Genomic DNA, 20,124 nt, shown 5'->3' with positions numbered 1-20,124 from the left:
AGGTCTTTTAAATAAATGTAGAGTAATGAATATAGAAAACAAGATAGATTATTATTTAGAATTTTAGAGAATTTTTTCTAAGAATTAAAAAAAGAATTCACCTTTTTAACTACTAAATTATTACAGAGAAAACAACAAAAAAATAATGATTTTCCCTATAGCTCTATGTCTCTATAGTTCGATGTAACAAAACTGACTCCATGTATTTTTAAATGAATGGGCAAGGTCTGTTAAAGCAGACCTAATGAAAGAGTTAAAGAGATTTGGCTTAAAAATATTTTCTATCCTAATCTTGCACTAAGAGAACAAATGGTGGAAATTAAAGGGCATTACTAACCAAAGAAGCATGAGTGTGAAAGAATACAAAGCTGTCTTTCTGATAAAGTAAGGAGGGCTAGTTTAAAATTAAAAGAAGTGATCGCATTTGATGCGTATATATTTGTTTTAAAATGTGAACTATTTTAGAGATTCAATATAAAGGGCTAAGCAATATTATTTTCTTTCTTAGATATTATTATTTCCTCAACCTTGTTTCATGGAAATAATAAAATGCTCACCCAGTTATAGTTCATGGCAATGTGAGAGGACCTAAAACATATGTTCTAAATGTGCTTACTCTCAACTCCTCTTTCTAGTCTCCTCTTGGTGGACTTATGTGAGAAAGTCTGATATGCCATTATTAGGAATGATTCCAGAGCAAATGAATTGGCAGGCAAACCACTGCAGTCACCCGGGAGTACTGCCTTTATAGGAACAAACTATAGTTAATACAGTCAGTATGAATCTACAATCACCTGTGCTGAGTCTGAAGCGTCTCCTCATACATTTGCTCAAAGGCTTTTTCTCTTGTTAATGACATTATAGTACGTATATTCTCCACAGCTTCAGTTGCTATCTTATAAAACAAGATAATAAAAGAGAAATAAAATTAGTAGTGGTTAAACTTCTGATTGTGAATTACAGTCACATCGAAGACATGTTAAGTACATCAAGTCAATAAGTTTTTCTAATGAGTTTTCTTAGCTTCTTTTTTCCTTTCCCCAAAATAAGATTGTTGTTGTTTAGTTGTTAAGTTGTGTCTGACTCTTTTTGCAATCCCATGGACAAAATAAGATAAGAAAGTAATATATCAGGATAATACACTCAAGGAAAATTCCTTTGGAAAAGATTTAGTCCACTGATCTAAATTTAGCCTTCAAGTCTTCATTGAATTTCTATTTAAACTAGTTCCATAAGCAGAGGGATCAAATGTTAGTCAACATTATATCCATATGTAACTATGCAAAGGAGCTGTCTTATGAATTATGAGCTAATTCAAGAAAAAGACAGCAGAGAGAATCAAATAAATAATTATTTCATTCTAGCACAGAAATGCAAACAGCAACCTGTTTGCAACTTAGGAACACTGCCATAAAGTAACATAGAGTGTGGCTTTTCAATTCTGTATAAGATATTTTATGGCTATTTTAAATTTTGATTTCTTTAACCTTAAAAGGATATTTATTTATTCAATTATTTGCTGCACCACACAACACATAGGATCTTGGTTCTCCAACTAGGGATCGAAGCTGTGCTCCCTGCAGTGAAGCATGGGTTTTTAACTACTGGATTGCCAGAGATATCCCTTAAAAATGATATTTAGTTTAATTATATTAATGCTTCTTCATAGTTACATAGTTTTCAAAAAGAAGAGGTATCGAAAATGGAGGAGACTTTTGGCTTAGAATAATTTGGACATGAGAACACATGTTGATCTGAAAGAGAAATTTCCTGCTTTCACAGTCTGTTTCCAGACTGGCAGAGTGGACTGTGGAACAGATGAAGACCTAGGTAGACACTCAAGGTTATTTGAAGGGGACTTGGGTTATGGGAGAGAACTGGATATCTGGACCATGGTCAGGACTCAAAGAAACCTCCATTTGTAATATTTTGTGGATAAGATAATGGATAAGAATGCTGAAATCTTGAGGAAAATAAAGAGAAATGAACACAAAATCTTGGGTTCACTTTTCACAAGGGAGAAAGGACTAATAAGAGAGACTTAGAAAATAACCTTTATTTTTTAATACTAATATGGTCACTTTAAATCTGAAAAATAAAACATTTGATGATTTGTCCAAATCTATACATGCAACCAAAGAAGGACCATATTCTTACTGGTCCATATTCTAAGTTTTGGTGTTTGGTAAAATGACAGATTAAAAAGCCAGTAAGAAAAGGACACGTTGCCTATTTGACTGGAATTATTAATTGTATAGTTTGAGGTTACTCTAATAATGCAAAAAGGAAAAAAATCAAAGATTTTTGATTTATTTATTTTTTTAAATTTTATTTTATTTTTAAACTTTACATAATTGTATTAGTTTTGCCAAATACCAAAATGAATCTGCCACAGGTATACATGTGTTCCCCATCCTGAACCCTCCTCCCTCCTCCCTCCCCATACCATCCCTCTGGGTCGTCCCAGTGCACTAGCCCCAAGCATCCAGTATCGTGCATCGAACCTGGACTGGCAACTTGTTTCTTACATGATATTTTACATGTTTCAATGTCATTCTCCCAAATCTTCCCACCCTCTCCCTCTCCCACAGAGTCCATAAGACTGTTCTATACATCAGTGTCTCTTTTGCTGTCTCATACACAGGGTTATTGTTACCATCTTTCTAAATTCCATATATATGCGTTAGTATACTGTATTGATGTTTTTCCTTCTGGCTTACTTCACTCTGTATAATAGGCTCCAGTTTCATCCACCTCATTAGAACTGATTCAAATGTATTCTTTTTAATGGCTGAGTAATACTCCATGGTGTATATGTACCACAGCTTTCTTATCCATTCATCTGCTGATGGACATCTAGGTTGTTTCCATGTCCTGGCTATTATAAACAGTGCTGCAATGAACATTGGGGTACACGTGTCTCTTTCCCTTCTAGTTTCCTCAGTGTGTATGCCCAGCAGTGGGATTGCTGGATCATAAGGCAGTTAAAGCTCATGACGTGCTCCCTCATAGCTCAGTTGGTAAAGAATCTGCCTGCAGTGCAGGAGACCTGGGTTCAATTCCGGGGTTGGGAAGGTACCCTGGAGAAGGAAATGGCAACCCACTCCAATATTCTTGCCTGGAGAACCCCATGGATAGAGGAGCCTGACAGGCTATAGTCCATGAGGTCGCAAGAGTCAGACACAACTTAGTGACCAAATCACCACCACCATGACATAAAAATTAAGATGAATAAAATACAATTAATTAGGACCAGATTAACTTGGAAGTAGTGATAATTTGCAAACACATGGAGGGCTGAACAAAATTTCAGCCCTCGGAGTCAAATACATGCTAAACAGTTCAGTCTTTTTGCTCAAGTAGACATTCTAAAGGTCCTTATCTAGTGCAGGAAAGGTGGAAAGGACAAAGGGTCATGAAAACCAGATTTATTTGAGCCCTGTGCTTCATTGGATCCCTATTCATGAATAGGTGACTGTATCATATTAGATACATATGTAATATGATATTTAATATGATACTATACCTAATTTGATATATTAGATCTATATCTATATCTAATCTATATCTAATATGTGATCTATATCTAATGATCAGTCACTGTGATTCAGACCATAAGGATATTAAAATCATTTTCATACTCAGGAATGTTCACCAACTTTGATATAAATCTTTAATACTATATCTTGGGCTGGATGGCCAAGAGAAGACTTGACATTTACATGATGCAGCTTCCTAAAGTCATGAGAAAGGTTTTGGACCTCTACTGAGATGAAAACTGAGAAGGATAGAAGGTCCCCAAAAGCAAACAAACAAAAAAGTAGACTATCATCTAAGGGATAGGCAACAGCCTGGGAAAGTAATATACCACCTGCAACTACAGAAAAGGGAGGATAGAAGATGGATAGACATTCAAAAGGGATGTTACATAAGAGATTCTAACTTTGGGTGAGTGGCTGGATCAAATGACATCTCTTTCAATTCTTAGATATTATGGTACTACATTTCCAATATTTCCCTAAATCTCTACTACAATGATGATTGTTATGAATATGACTGATCTTGGGAAAGTTACATGTGGGTTTAGTTGCTAAGTCATGTCCAACCCTTGCAACCTCATGGACTGTAGCCTGCGAGGCTCCTCTGTCCATGAGATTTTCCAGGCAAGAATAGTGGAGTGGGTTGCCATTTCCTTCTCCAGGGGATCTTCCCATCCCAAGTTGAACCCTGGTCTCCTGCATTGCAGGCAGATTCTTTACTGACTGAAGTACTAGGGAAGAAAGTTATATATGTCAAAGCATTTTCTAAGTAAATGCATTGTTCATTTTGACCAGTATAAAGTTTTGTTTTAGGCACTCCCAATAGCAGTACCTTGCCTTGCATTTAGTAAATATTATATTTCCTCTTTATTTTGAAAAATGAAACACCTGTAATTATTCAAGAAATTTAATTATTCAACAATTAGAGAGTGGGTAATCACAATGTTAACAAACTCCCCCACAATTTGCTAACAGTAATAATGACTGACATTATTGAGTGCTTACTGCCTTCCAGATACTATTGCGTATACCTAATAAGACTGTTTTCTATAATACTCATGAAGATGTATAAGTGGATAGTATTTTATTTCTACTTTACAAAGGAAGAAATTGAAGTCCAGAAATGTTGATATAACTTGCTCATATCACACATTTTTAGTGATAGAATCTGGATTCTAATTCAACCAATTTGACTGCTAGCCCATGCTCTAAATTATGTGCCCCCCTATTGCTATGACATATCTATACCCGTCCTAAACTTATTTGTATGGATTTCAATACATATACACCACTTTACAGATTCTTAAGAAAGGAAGTTAATGTTAAATATGGAATCTCTTATTGATTTTCTCTTAAAATGTTATGATGGTAGCAATGATCTTTATTTTACCTTTCCAGCACGCAGAAGTTCTTGCTTATCCTTGTTGGCAAATCCAGTCATTGCTGCTGTTTCAATCATTCCTGTGAGAGCAAGTACTGGAGCAATACTCAAAATCAGCAGTGTCATCTCCCATCCGTATATGAAGGAAATGATAACTGAAAGTCCCATATTAGTTGCATTTTGTGTTAAGACACCAACCCTTGAACCTGTTGCCTATAATCAGACATAAATTGGGGGAAAGCCAGTCAATTTTAAGTTTATAAGAATTGCTATGATAGTTTCTTGCAAAATAAGGGTTTTTTTTTTTTATACATAGATTTTTATTTTGAATATATTCCATAACATCTTACAGAAAACCCAAATGAACTTTTGGGTCAACCCAATAATTAGAGATTGTTTTTTAGTCCCTCAGTTGTGTCTGGCTGTGATCCCATAGACTATAGCCTGCCAGACTCCTCTATCCATGGAATTCTACAGGTAAGAATATTGGAGTAGGTAGCCATTACAGATTCTTAACCATCTAGAACACCAGAGAAGTCCATTTAGAGATTAAATAATATTTAGAGTTTAAAAATGTCCTCTACTATGGGGTCACTATGTTTTATTTGTATGCCTTATGTCCAATATTGTTGTCCTTTGAATTGTTCCTATTATTCTTTGAATGTATTATTGGTTTCTGATACAAAAATATTTTCTAGGCCCTACACCTTAAATTTGTCATTTCTTCAAGGAGTCTGAGTTTCTGTTAGTAGAGGATGTTATTTAGAAGTCAATATATAGTGCTAGTTGTGTTCATTATCAGTGGAATGTTAGTGGATATAACGGTGGAGTGTGTGTGTGTGTGTGTGTGTGTGTGTGTGTATGTGTATAGATGCATGCACATATTGAAATCTATATTTATTTCTCTCTTTACATTTCTTGAAATCCATGGGTTTATATCAATACATCCAGTTCCAATTAAAAAAACACAAGGTTATTATTTCTGGCTTTCTCCCTTCTAATATTTGTTATCCACTTCTTCAATAGTAAGAAACCTAGCTCCCATTTTCTTTAATAGAGTTTCATGATCAGTCTCTCTGCTATCATGCAGATCATGACCAATCTGCTATCATGACCCCTGTCTCTGCCCAGGACGCATACTCTCTCCTCTGCATGCTCTGGCTTTGCTTTCCTACATGAGCTTGGTGCCTCATATGAATGCCCGACTCACCATATGTGGTCTCCAAAACCCAGTCCTGCCCCTTCCTCTTACACTGAAAAAGGGCTGGTACTCTTAGCTACTGTACTATAGTATGCTGAATTGAATGAAGATATTCACTGAAGTATATCCTTTGTATATAATATCTTCCCTTTTCTGCACTTTATAACAATTTCACTCAGCAAAGTTCTACAGAGGCAACATCAAGATAGAAAAGGAGTTGGAAACATTTGATATAAGATAACGTAAAAGAAATTTGGGGAAAACTTAAAATAGGTAGAAATATCTTCATCATTGTTTTATGAGAACTACAGGTCTTGAAATTTTAATCTCCTTTATACTGGGATGAAAAAAGGAAACCCCTATTTACCTAGAAACATAGCTACAATCAACTGAGATATCAATTCACTTTTTAGAACATATGTTTTGCTCTGATCATAAAAACATGGTCATTGGAAAAGGTCTAAATAATGTTTAAAATGACATCCTTCCAGACATAAATACATACACATTCAGATTAGGATTATTGTGTGTATTCAGCATTGTATCCTGCTTTTATCCCTTTATATTATACTGCAAGCTTTTTCGTCAGTCATTAAATAGTCTTCAAAAATTTTTTAGTAAATTGCTTCCAATTTTTCACTACTAAAAACAAAGACGTAATGAGCATCTTTGTGCAAAATCTTTGTGCTCATCTTTTATTTCCTGATATTAAATTCCTAGCCTGGAATTATATGTTAAAGGGTATATACCCTTTCATTCTTCATAAATATTGTCAAATTGCTTCTCTAAAAAATGATATTACTATTCACTGACGTACCCCACTCCCAAATTAGTATCATCATTAAAATAACATTAATGAAAAATCTTCTTTCCCCACAGGGCTCTGTGAAGTAAAAAGTTGCCCAGCTGTGTTCAACTCTTTGTGACCCCATGGACTATCCATGGAATTCTCCAGGCCAGAATACTGGAGTGGGTAGCCATTCCCTTCTCCAGAGGATCTTCCTGACCCAGGAATCGAACAGGGGTCTCCTACATTGCAGGCAAATTCCTTACCAACTGAGCTATCAGTCAGGGCTCTGACTTACTCCTAAAAAATTTTTTATGGTTTTAGTTTCAAGACTGCATTTCATAATGATTCACTATTTTCCCATTTTTCACTGAACAATCAAAAAAAACTCCCCAAAGTAAAAACAAATAACAATAGCAAATACCAAACAAACCACTAAATACTGAAAATTCAGACAGACAGACAGGTAACATTTTAAATATGCCTTAGGGTATTTATTACAGACTGACTCTAATCTATGAGCTTAAAATAAGAACATCATTTGGTACTTAATACTTGCTCACACTCTGTCTCTTGAGGGTTCTGGATGATGCAGAGATATATGATGTGTATATTATGACTGAATTGTCCTACACCTCCCACCCAAACTCATATGTTGAGATCCTGACTCCCAGTTCCTCAGAATGTGACTGCATTTGGAGATAAGGTCCTTAAAGAGGTGATTAAGTTAAAATAAGTTTTTTGAGGTTGAACCCTACTCCAATATGATTGGTTTCCTTATTTTAAAAAAAGGAAATTTCAATGTGGACATGTTTGCATGGAGGAAAGACACAACAAGAAGAAAACTATATATAAGTCAAGGTGAGAGGATGCAGAATGAAACCAACCACGCCAACATTTTGATCCTGGCTTTTAACCTCTAGAGCCATGAGGGAATAAATTCCTGTTGTGTAAGCCACTCAGACTGTGGTACTTGGTTACAGCAACCTAGCAAACTAATATACTGTCAACTTGCTCCTTTCCTCCCACCCTCACCATGAGTTTCAGAGTTATATAGATCATATAGTGGGATGAAGAGGCTGTGGAACTTAAGCACTCGTAATGTTGAAGGTCCCACCCCCACATCAAATTAACTGTGGAATGCCCCTACAGCCACATAAACTGTATATATTTTTCTATAAAATAGAAATATTAAAAAAAATTACAATCAGGTTTTGTTAAGAATAAGATATTCTTTTAATATAAAATTCATCTATATATTACTAAGAAATTACTTGCCATCAATTACTTGATACCTATGATTTGTAGGCCTTTATACATTCATTAATTTCCGCTTTGTAGTTTCTTAGTTTGAAGTCAATGACTTTTCCTTTTTCAGATGACAGTTCTTAGCACTATATCTATATTAACAAAAGTATGAAATATATCCAGTGGACAGTTATTCTTTTCTGTTTGGATATTTCCTATTAGGTGGCCATAATATAGTTCTTTTCTTTACTGCCTTCCTCCATTTTTATCCTATTTTCTTTAAAAATTACAATTCTTGACAGTAGATCAAATGGAAGTAAAGAGGTAGAAAACCAGAAGAGGAAAGACAAAGTATGCTGAGGATTGTAGCTTTTGTGTATAAAATTATGCAGTGTGCTGGAAAGAGAGATAGAAGTACAGTAGATGAACTGAAGATGCCACAGTAGATGAACATTTGAGAATCACTGAAAATTAGGCTATACACTATGCATACCAAACTCATGTCTAAAAACATTCAAGTGTAAACCTGCCAAATTTTTGATGGAACAGTCTTGTGTTTGAACTTTTCGTTTAGGACATAAGACCTTTCTATAAACTGACTTGTACTTGCATATCCTTGTTTATTCAACAAGCTTGAGTTATCCACTTTTGTACTAATCTGCTTCTTAAAAATAAGATCATATACCTTTCTATGTGGCATTTTAGTTTAAGCTACCAGAAACTTATTGAAATATACAGTCAATGCAGCCATGGACAGGCCACAATCCCTGCCTTTTGGTGATGGTAGCAGGATAAGAAGGATCCAAATATATCTTTCTTATTCCAGGAAGAATTAAAAAAAAAAAAAAACAATTCAGTCTTGAAAAATACTATAAGAACTAAAGGAAAATAAAAAATTGCCTTTAAAGCCTAGAGTAATAGTGTAGTTCTGGAAAGAATTTAGAACTGGAAATCAGAAGAAATTTAATTAAACTTCTTTAGATTCTTTATCATTGTGCAGAAAAATAGAACTTTTCCTTGAGAATTAAAAGCAGAAAGTCATAAATAGTTCTGCAGATAACCATTATGGAGCATCTACTATGTCCAAGGTACTGTAATAAATGTGGGGAATACAACTTTGATAAGAAAATTCCAGAAAATGGCTACCGTAAGAAGATAAATGGAAGTAAACTCAGTATGTAATTGTAGAAATAAAATTCCATGTGGCAGGATTCCTGCTTCTGGCTAACATGAACAGAAGGAATGAATTTGTCCTTTCAGCTGAAACAAATAAAAAATAGACAAAATATATGAAACAATAAGTTTCAAGATACTAGACCTAAGGCAACCAAGGGAAATGGGAAACAAACAAGCTAAGCCCTATGATTGCCCCAGCTTACGCCTTGAAAGAGCTTCAAGGCTGTAGAATAGAAAGGGTGAACTCTAAGACCTCTAAGACAGAGCCCACCAGACTAAGTGGAATAGACAAAGCTGAGAGTCTGGAGAGGCCAAAGAAGCTAGAGTTTGCAATACAGAACACTAAAGGTATACAGAAAGAAATCTACATATCCAGAAAGGGCCCCTCTTGAGTATTCAATTGAACAATGCATGTGTGAAGGCTAGAAATAGTGTTTGGTCATACCAGCCTGACTGGAAAACCTCATTATTCACCCAGCATTGGGTAGCGCATGTTCAATGTCTTGCCTCAGTAGTTGACTCCAGTCTTGCTTAATAAATCTTAAAACCAAGACCCGCCTCCCAAAGATCAAACTGTTTCCAGGTAATTTAACTGCATCCCAGAACAAGACAAGAATATTTATAGAAATACAAAAATATTCAGCACCTAAAAATTTATATTCACAACATGTGGCATCTAGTCAAAAATTATCAGGTATGCCAAAAAGCAGCAAAAAAGGACCCTTAATGAGCATAAAAATCAATAAATTGAAACTGACTCAGAACTGACAGAAATGTTAGATGTAGCAGATAATGGCCTTAAAAGTTATTATAATTGTATAGCATACACTCAAAAAGTTAAGAGATAAGGAGGATAAATGAAAAAGACCCACATCAAATTTCTACAAATCAAAACGTCAGTGTCCATAAACAAAGTTTTATTGAAACACAGCCATGTCTCTTTGTTTACCTATTGTCTATGGCTATCTTAGCGCTAAAATGATGGAAGTTGAGGCATTGCTAGAGAAACCTTATGTGCCCCTCTCCTCACTTTGTATTGCTGCTCAGTGTGAGACAACTGTAATTTGGCAGCATGTGGAGTGCCACGTGTGTTGCTGTACTATGGTATTTTATTCAAATTTTAAAAATTACCATTGATGTCCATCATTTAAAGACAAGAAAGGAAGAGAAAAGTGGACTTTGGGAGGTCTGCTTTTAAGGCACAATAGGCTGTGGATCACTTTGTGTTCTAATTAGATGCCACAGTGTTGTGTTTATTATGCTATGATACTGTATAGTTCTAAAAAGAAACAGAACAGGTCAACATTAGGAGACAGCACTCATCATAAAATTCCTAATTCACAGGAAAGTAACATTTATAAATATTAGAAAATTAAAATGGAATAACACATCTTAACAATTTATTCATAAAACTAAAAAGTGAAAATGAGGCTGAATCTAAATAAGTTTCTGAGCAGCTCATTTATTAGCTAAGTAAAGAAAGTCACAGATAGTGAGTTAATTAAATCATGTTTGATTGCAGTAGTGGAAGAGATGTGTTCAGAGAGCATAAATTTATATCAGATGATGTGAAAACTATTGCTCAAAAAGTTGAGAACAACAAAAATGTCAATGATCAATTGAAAATCAAGCTAGGTCATTTTAAGTAGTTTCCCTGGCTCTTGATGGATTGACCTAAACAGTTATACTGCTTAATTCTTGTTTTTTTTTTTGATGAGTCAATGTCAAGTTTGAAGTGACTGAAAAATTAGCTGCTATGGATAATCTGTATGCAACAACTACAGTTGAGAATATTTTCAAAGAAGTTGAGACAAAAACCTAGACGAGTACAACCTAAGTGTAACCTGCTAAGATGTATTACAACCGATGGTGGCAAAAATATTTGTAGAGGAAAAAAAAAGGTTTAGTTGGACAAATTTATAAAGTTTGTGAAAATGAAGGTGTTTAAGGCTTGTTGTTGTTCATTGTATTCATATTATTCATTAATAAAGTATTTTGTGAAAAATAAATGAATTTACTAAAAGAGATGGGAATACCAGACAACCGGACCTGCCTCTTGAGAAACCTATATACAGGTCAGGAAGCAGTTAGAACTGGACATGGAACAACAGTCTGGTTCCAAATAGGAAAAGGAGTACGTCAAGGCTGAATATTGTCACCCTGCTTATTTAACTTATATGCAGAGTACATCATGAGAAATGCTGGACTGGAAGAAGCACAAGCTGGAATCAAGATTGCTGGGAGAAATATCAATAACCTCAGATATGCAGATGACACCACCCTTATGGAAGAAAGTGAAGAGGAACTAAAAAGCCTCTTGAAAATGGAAGAGGAGAGTGAAAAAGTTGGCTTAAAACTCAACATTCAGAAAATGAAGATCATGGCATCTGGTCCCATCACTTCATGGGAAATAGAAGGGGAAACAGTGACAGACTTTATTTTTTTGGGCTCCAAAATCACTGCAGATGGTGATTGCAGCCATGAAATTAAAAGATGCTTACTCCTTGGAAGGACAGTTATGACCAACCTAGATAGCATATTGAAAAGCAGAGACATTACTTTGCCAACAAAGGTCCATCTAGTCAAGGCTATGGTTTTTCCAGTAGTCATATATGGATGTGAGAGTTGGACTGTGAAGAAAGCTGAGCGCCGAAGAATTGATGCTTTTGAACTGTAGTGTTGGAGAAGACTCTTGAGAGTCCCTTAGACTGCAAGGAGATCCAACCAGTCCATTCTAAAGAAGAACAGTCCTGGGTGTTCTTCTAAAGCTGAAACTCCAGTACTTTGGCCACCTCATGTGAAGAGTTGACTCACTGGAAAAGACTCTGATGCTGGGAGTGATTGGGGGCAGGAGGAAAAGGGGACGACAGAGGGTGAGATGGCTGGATGGCATCACCGACTCGATGGACGTGAGTTTGAGTGAACCCCGGGAGTTGGTGATGGACATGGAGGCCTGGTGTATTGTGATTCATGGGGTCGCAAAGAGTTGTACACCACTGACCACTGAACTGAACTGAACTGAACTGAACTGAACTGAACTAATTACACATTTGGACCAGTATGCTCAGTGAAGTCCATTTGTCCCTATAGCTTTCTCTTATTTTTTTGGTCAAAAGCGGAAGTTGAATTTCTTGATTTGTCTTCCCAACAGTTTGTGGGTTTAGCAGCGGTAAAGTTTTACTATGGAGTATTGAGTTCAGGACTGAGATTGAAATTTTTCTTTATAAGAAGAACCACCTTGAACCACTATATTAAGTTTTGCTATAGACTTGATAATGTCTCAATGAATTCAACCTAAAATTGTAAGGCAAACAGCAATTATACACTAACATTATACTGTGATAAAGTGATTTCAGTGACTACTCACATTGTTAAGTAATGTTAAGCTGTTTTATACTCTTTCCATGTCAAAAAATTTAATCAAGAAGTGAGGTCACCATTGTCTAGGCAATGATAGCAGAGCTCTACCTAATCAATTCATTGGGCTCTTGGAATTAATAAATGAAATTTCTATTTCTTGGGGGGCAATGTAACTATAGTTCTGATGAGGAGAATTTTGGAACTAACACTGTGTCTGTCAGTGGTATATCAAGTGGACGTTGTGGCCTTCTTAAGGACAAAAAAAAAAAGTGAGGTAAGACTTCTGGTTGGTGAAGAGGAGTTGCTAAAATATACAGAAACAGTACCTTGTAATTCTGTAAAATTCAGTCTCCCAAGAATTTAAAATGGCTCTATACCTTTAATAAAACTACATTTTACACAGAAAATAGTCTGTTGACAGCTGTACTGGCAGTAAGCCATTACCTTGGGCTGAAATAATGCCAGTTAAAATGGTTGTATTCAATCAACTGTTTCATGAATCATTTTGTCCTATAATCTTATTTCACTAACATGTTTTTCTCAAGACTCTCAGAGTATCAGAACATCTAAAAATGACCTAGAGCTTAGACTTTTGGTCATTAGTAAGGGTTTCATAATAATATTTATGTTATTAAGGGGCTAGTTCATGAACATTCACCCTATTACATTTGATAAAAGTAACATGTGACTGAAATTGCATGATGAAGAAACTGAGATGGAAATATATCTTCCTCAAGTTGATAGGAAATATGACCCTGAATTATTGTTTTCTGATTCATCTCTAGTGTGGTGTATCTTTGTGAGAAAAGAAATACTGGTCAAATGGGATTTGGAAATAATTCTTCCTTTGATAGAGAATCCATTCAAGTTGATAGAGAATCCATTCAAACCTTGGCAAAGCAAGGGTTTATGTGAATTATATGCTCGTAGACACAGTCTCCGGAGAAGACAATGGCAACCCACTCCAGTACTCTTGCTTGGAAAATCCCATGGGTGGAGGAGCCTGGTAGGCTGCAGTCCATGGGGTCGCACAGAGTTGGACACGACTAAAGCGACTTAGCAGCAGCAGCAGCAGCAGATACAGTCTCATTCTTTGTATCCTTCTTTTGTTGCTTTGCTTTTCAAATTCTGCAACTTTAAATGGGTCATTGAGTATTCTAGCCATCTAGTCTTTAGCTATGGAGAAGGCAATGGCACCCCACTCCAGTACTCTTTCCTGGAAAATCCCATGGATGGAGAAGCCTGGTAGGCTGTAGTCCATGGGGTCTCTAAGAGTCGGACCCGACTGAGTGACTTCCCTTTCACTTTTCACTGTTGGAGTGAAAGAGGGATTGGAGAGGGAAATGGCAACCCCCTCCAGTGTTCTTGCCTGGAGAATCCCAGGGACAGGGGAGCCTGGTGGGCTTCCGTCTATGGGGTCGCACAGAGTCAGACACGACTGAAGCGACTTAGCAGCAGCAGTCTTTAGCTACTACTTCTTATTCAATGAAAATGATTTGACTTGCCCAGAAGTTATCATGAGAACGACATTTACTAACTGCAACAGGAAATTTTCAAATGATCAAATGGTATTAGTCAAATGCTTATGAGGAACCACACTGACAAATATTCTCATTAATTTCTCTTGATAAGAGACAACATTATCATTTGACACAACTAAGAGATTTTAGGAAAGCAGTGTTGGTCTTTAGTACTAATTTGTTCTTTTCATTCAAGTAAATACTTACTAAAAGAAATGTCTTACTTATAAAGTATAGCTGGAAGTAAGAATTCCTACTTCACTGAATTCTTAAAAGATCTGAATGATGATAGGTAGTAAGAGAAAAACATTCACACAGCAAAGGAAAAAAAAAAGTTTTGTAGAATGGAGATCCAAATGGAATTATAGGGACTGATATTTCTGCCAAATTTAGTGAACCCTTGAATTTCTAAATACAGATGTTGCCATTCATCTCATTCTATTGTGCTATGGAGGATTATTGCTATCCTCATTCCTTAATGACTAAGTGAAATTCTATCCATCATTTTTTTCCCATTTATATCAGTAAAATCTAGCTTCTCAGCCTTACTTTAAAATTTAAATGCTATCCAATGAAATTTAGAGCCTTGTTTTAAAAATTATAAAAAAGAGTTTCAGGAAGCGATGAAGATGATGCCCTCTTTCCTTTTTAGGTCTTTCTACATCATAAAATTAGTTTTCTAAACCAATACAGAAGCATGTGAATGTTTATAATTGTAACCAACTTGCTCTATTCTCTAGTATTAGAAATCTATTTCCTTGAATGTATATATTGAAAAAGAGGTTTTGCAAAAGTTACTAAAATTAGAATAGTGGCCATGTCTTGTGGAAATAGCTTCCAAAAGAAAATACAATTTTGAAGAGCTGTTTTAGTTGACAATTTGTTGCTGTGATAGCAATGCTGTAATCAACATTTCAGCATTTCTAAACAATAACAACAACAACCAAAAACTGTTAAGATTTTTCTGTCCTTCAGAGGTGCATCATTGACTTTCCTTTTCTCCACATACATAAGGAAAAATGAAAGTTTATAACTGGTAGAATTCTTATTTTAACAAAGAGAGCAAAAACTTTATCTCACTTAAATTCAAAGTGGAAAAATTTTGTTTTACATTTCTTTTCTCAATCGTAGTTGAAACTCCGCTTGTAATAAAAGATTAATTTTATTAAAATAACAGGATGAAAGCTAATAAATTACTCTTTATCTTCCATACTATCCTACTCCCCACACTTATTTAAGCATCACTTTGACATACGTTATGCTAGTCATTCTGTCATTGATTTTGAATATTGTGCATCAGTGTACATTTTGTTTACACCTATTGTGACCAGTCATGATTACACATAACTCTTTAACTTGATCTGTATAACAACCGCACAGAACCATTTCCAGATACACATGAATTTAACTTGTTACATATTACTTAAATGAGATTTTATTTTCTGGGGGGAAAGAAAAATTAAACTTTCTTCTTTTAAAACTTCCAAGTTATTTGTGTGTTTTAATTTTGTTACTGTATCTTATATTACTATCTAATTCTGAGCTTTTTTGTCTAACTCATTCTTGGTATTTTCTGTAGTCCTCTGGTTATCCTATTATGTGTCCTAAATGCCCCTTATTTTTAGTTAAAATGTCCAGAACTGAAACGCTTCCTTATATCTTTCATTGAGAGCTTCCTGTTAGCCCTGAGACTTAGCTGGTTTCCTTAATGATGTGGGTCATCTCAGCATAGCTCACATATATGCAAAGACACATATGTGTACATGCACTCATGTGTAACACAAACATACACCATTTAAAAATAAAAGCAATATACATACTCCTTGGATTTGTGCTATATCTATGGCTAATATTGTTGTCAAGGCTCCTGTGGTGTTTTCTTTATCATCAAACCAGGAAATATCCTAAAGAAAAAAGAGAATTAAAATGGTTATCAAAAAATTCTTTGACTTGTGATTGTGCTGTATTAACTTGTGCTGTGTGCCTATTTGCTCAGTCATGTCCAACTCTGCAGCCCATGGACTGCAGCCTGCCAGGCTCCTCTATCCAAGGGGATTCTCCAGGGAAGAATACTAGAGTGAGTTGTCATGCCCTTCTCCAGGGGATCTTCCCAACCCACGGATCGAACCCAGGTCTCCCGCATTCCAGGTGGATTCTTTACTGTCTGAGCCACCAGGGAAGCACTGTATTAACTTTGAAAGCATTTATTTGCCTGCATCTTTACTCACAGGCATTTAAATTTGTGGAGCAAATAAATTTTTTTTCTTACTTCATGAAGATCTGTATGTAGATACAAACTGAAGAACTTAAGCCCAACAGCTTGGACTCTTTACCATGCTACAACACTATATAATAATCGGTGTTTAAAATGATCATTTTGAACCACCAAGTAATTTGTGGAGAGCAGATTTTACTAAAAAAGTAAGGTAATGCACAAGACACCTTAGAAATATTTCCAAACTTTCTGTCTAAACTTAGAAATGATTTAAAAAAAAAATCTGTATCCTTCTCTTCAGGACCTATATAGGCAAGATTTTCCCTGACACTTTACATTCCCACCTAGATCTTATAAGTACTGGGCATTGTGAGAAGCTAAAGAGGCAGAAAGCCTGCTGTAAAACCCCTGCAGCCAAAAAAGCATGCAATTTGATAGGTCAAAAATACACACAATAAAAGCATAATGTTATAACCAATTTCATTTTCAACATCAAATACAGATAGCACTTAGCACTTCTCAACTTTGAGGAATGCTGATTTTCTTTCCTTAGCTATTGAATGTTTCCTCCCATGCACTCAAACTACTTAAACCTCTTATGGCTTAAAACTGTGTGGAGACTGGCTCTAAAAATGACTGATTTTTAGTGAGTGAAGAGCAAAAGAATTCTTGAATTACTAAACCCAGCCAGGGCCCTGATGCCCAGGTAACATGTTTCTGCCAGCTAAGGAAACAAAAACAAGACAGATAGAAGGTGGTGCATTAATCATGCTGCTATGTAAGAAGAGAGCCCCTGTGGAGGAATATGGGAGGGGTCAGGGGGATTGCAGTCCTAGCATGACATCACTACTCTGTAAACCCCTGGATTGAGAAGGTGTCCCAGACAACTTAGGGTCTAGATGCTCAAAGGGCATTTTATAGAGATCACGATCTGCACGATACAGTAGTGGTGTTGAGAACAGAACCCCAGTCAAGAGCCTATCTTATTGTGAACACACACGAGTGGTAATTTTAACTACAGCGCTCCTGATCTAGAAGACATTACTTGGTTTTTATTGTATACTAGCAGGCTTGATCCCTGGGTTGGGAATATCCCCGGAAGAAGGAAATGGCAACTTAACTCCAGTATTCTTGCCTGGGAAATCCCATGGACAGAGGAGTCTGGTGGGCTAGAGACCATGGGGTTGCAAAGAGTTTTGGACAGGACTGAGTGACTGAGCATGCACTCATAGAACATATATATATATATATATATATATAGTTTACACTGCATAATTATTTCTATATTTCAACATGACATGGAAATTTTAGATACAATATAAAGTAAAAGTATAAAAAATAATTTATTTAATATTACATTCCTGATTCTGTTGTTGTTGTTCAGTCGCCCAGTCATGTTGGACTCTTTGTGACCCCATGGACTGCAGCATACCAGGCCTCCCTGTCCCCCACCGTCTCCCGGAGTTTGCCCAAGTTCATGTTCATTGCATTGGTGATACCGTCCAGCCATCTCATTCTCTGATGCCCTCTTCTCCTTCTGCCTTGATCTTCCCCAGCATCAGGGACTTTTCCAATGAGTCATCTGTTTGAATCAGATGACAAAAATACTGGAGCTTCAGGTTCAGCATCAGTCCTTCTAGTGAATAATCAGAGTTGATCTTTAAGATTGACTGGTTTGATCTCCTTGCTGTCCAAGGGACTTTTAGGAATCTTCTCCAGCACCACAGTTCGAAGGCATCAATTCTTTGGTGTTCTGCCTTCTTTATGGTCCAACTCTCATAACCATACGTGACCACTGGGAATACCATAACCTTGACTATATGTACCTTTGTTGGCAGAGTAATGTCTCTGCTTTTCAACACCCTGTCTAGTTTGTTATCGCTTTCCTGCCAAGAAGCAATCGTCTTCTGATTTCATGGCTGCAGTCACTGTCCGCAGTGATTTTGGAGCCAAATAAGAGGAAATCTGTCACTATTTCCACCTTTTCCCCTTTTATTTGCCATGCAGTAATGGGGCTGTATTTTATTGGTTTTTTAAAAAATATTTAGTCTTAAGCCGGCTCTTTCACTTTTCTCCTTCAGCTTCATCAAGAGGCTGTTTATTTCCTTGTCGCTCTCTGCCATTACAGTGGTATCATTCGCATATCTGAGGTTGTTGATGTTTCTCCCGCCTATCTTGATTCCAGTTTGTAACTCATCCAGCCTGGCATTTCTCATGATCTGCTCAGCATATAGGTTAAACGATCAGGGTGACAGCAGACAGCTCTGTTGTACTCCTTTCCCCATCTTGAACCAATCAGTTGTTCCATACAGGGTTCTAACTGCTGCTTCTCAACTCAAATACAGTTTCTCAGGAGACAGGTAAGACAGTCTGGTATTCCCATCTCTTCAAGAGCTTTCCATATTTTTCATGATCCACACAGTCAAAGGGTTTAGTGTAGTCGATATAACAGAGATAGAAATTTTTCTGAAATTCCCTTGCTTTCTCTATAATCCAGCAAATGTTGGCAATTTGATCTCTAGTTCCTCTTCCTTTTCTAAACCCAGTTTAGACATCTGGAAGTTCTTGGTTTGTATAATGCCGAAGCCTAGCATGCAAGATTTTAAGCATGACCTTACTAGCATGGGAGATGAGTGCAATTGTCTGATGGTTAGCACATTCTTTGGTACTACCCTTCTTGGGAATTGGGATGAGATTGACCTTTTCCAGTCCTGTGGCCACTGCTGGGTCTTCCAGATTTGCTAACATAATGAATGCAAAACCTTGATGGCATCCTCCTTTAGGGATTTAAATAGTTCTGCTGGAATTTCATTGCATCCACTAGCTTTACTAACAGCAGTGCTTCTTAAGGCCCACTTGACTTCTCACTCCAGAATGTCTGACTCTGGGTGACTAACCACATCATCATAGTAACCTGGTTCATTAAGATCTTTTTTTATACAGTTCATCCATGTATTCTTTCCATCTCTTCCATCAGTGGTAGGGGAATAAACTCGAATTCCCGTGATGGTGAATGGTTTGTCTTGAAAACGAACCAAGATCGTTCTGTCCTTTTTAAGGTTGCACTCAAGTACTGTATTTCAGACTCTTGTTGATTATAAGGGTTACTCTGTTTCTTCTATGGCATTGTTTGCCCACAGTAATGGATATAATGGTCATCTGAATTAAATTTGCCTATTCTTGTCCATTTTAGTTTGCTGATTCTTAGGATGTCGATGTTTTTACCCTCTCCTGCTTGACCATATCCAGTTTTCCTATACAATACTGTTCTTTGCTGCATCAGATTTTACTAGCGTCACCAGACACATCAAAAACTGAGCATCATATCCACTTTGGCCCAGCTGTTTCATTCACTCTGAGCTATTGGTAATTCTCCTCTACTCTTCCCCAGTAGCATATTGGACACCTTCAGACCTGGGAGACTCATCTTTAAGTGTCATATCTCTTTAAAAGGCCTTTTATACAGTTCATGAGGTTCTCATGGCAAGTATACTGGGGTGGTTTGCCAACTACTCTTGCCTGGGAAATCCCATGGACAGAGGAGTCTGGTGGGCTACAGTCCATGGTGTCATGAAGAGTTTTGGACATGACTGACTGAGCATGCACAAACGCAATTATATGTATATATATATATGAGTGTGTGTGTGTGTATATATATAGTTTACACTGTGTAATTATTTCTATATTTCAGCATGAC

The 20,124-nt window shown here is 36.4% G+C and overlaps 1 protein-coding gene across 1 annotated transcript in view; it reads right to left on the bottom strand.

Moving 5' to 3' along the window:
• Nucleotides 1-20,124, bottom strand: part of ABCB5 (ATP binding cassette subfamily B member 5) — a 120,652-nt gene that overhangs the window by 23,191 nt on the left and 77,337 nt on the right. The window contains exons 20-22 of the mRNA XM_024991009.1: nucleotides 16,033-16,116; nucleotides 4,930-5,133; nucleotides 795-895 (exon numbers count right to left, since the gene is read on the bottom strand). Of these exons, the coding sequence (XP_024846777.1) occupies nucleotides 795-895; nucleotides 4,930-5,133; nucleotides 16,033-16,116 (389 nt within the window). The remainder of the gene's footprint in view (nucleotides 1-794; nucleotides 896-4,929; nucleotides 5,134-16,032; nucleotides 16,117-20,124) is intronic.

Source organism: Bos taurus, chromosome 4, assembly GCF_002263795.3.
Source record: "Bos taurus isolate L1 Dominette 01449 registration number 42190680 breed Hereford chromosome 4, ARS-UCD2.0, whole genome shotgun sequence".
Lineage (NCBI taxonomy): Eukaryota > Metazoa > Chordata > Mammalia > Artiodactyla > Bovidae > Bos > Bos taurus.
This window is presented reverse-complemented; position numbering and strand designations above follow the sequence as displayed.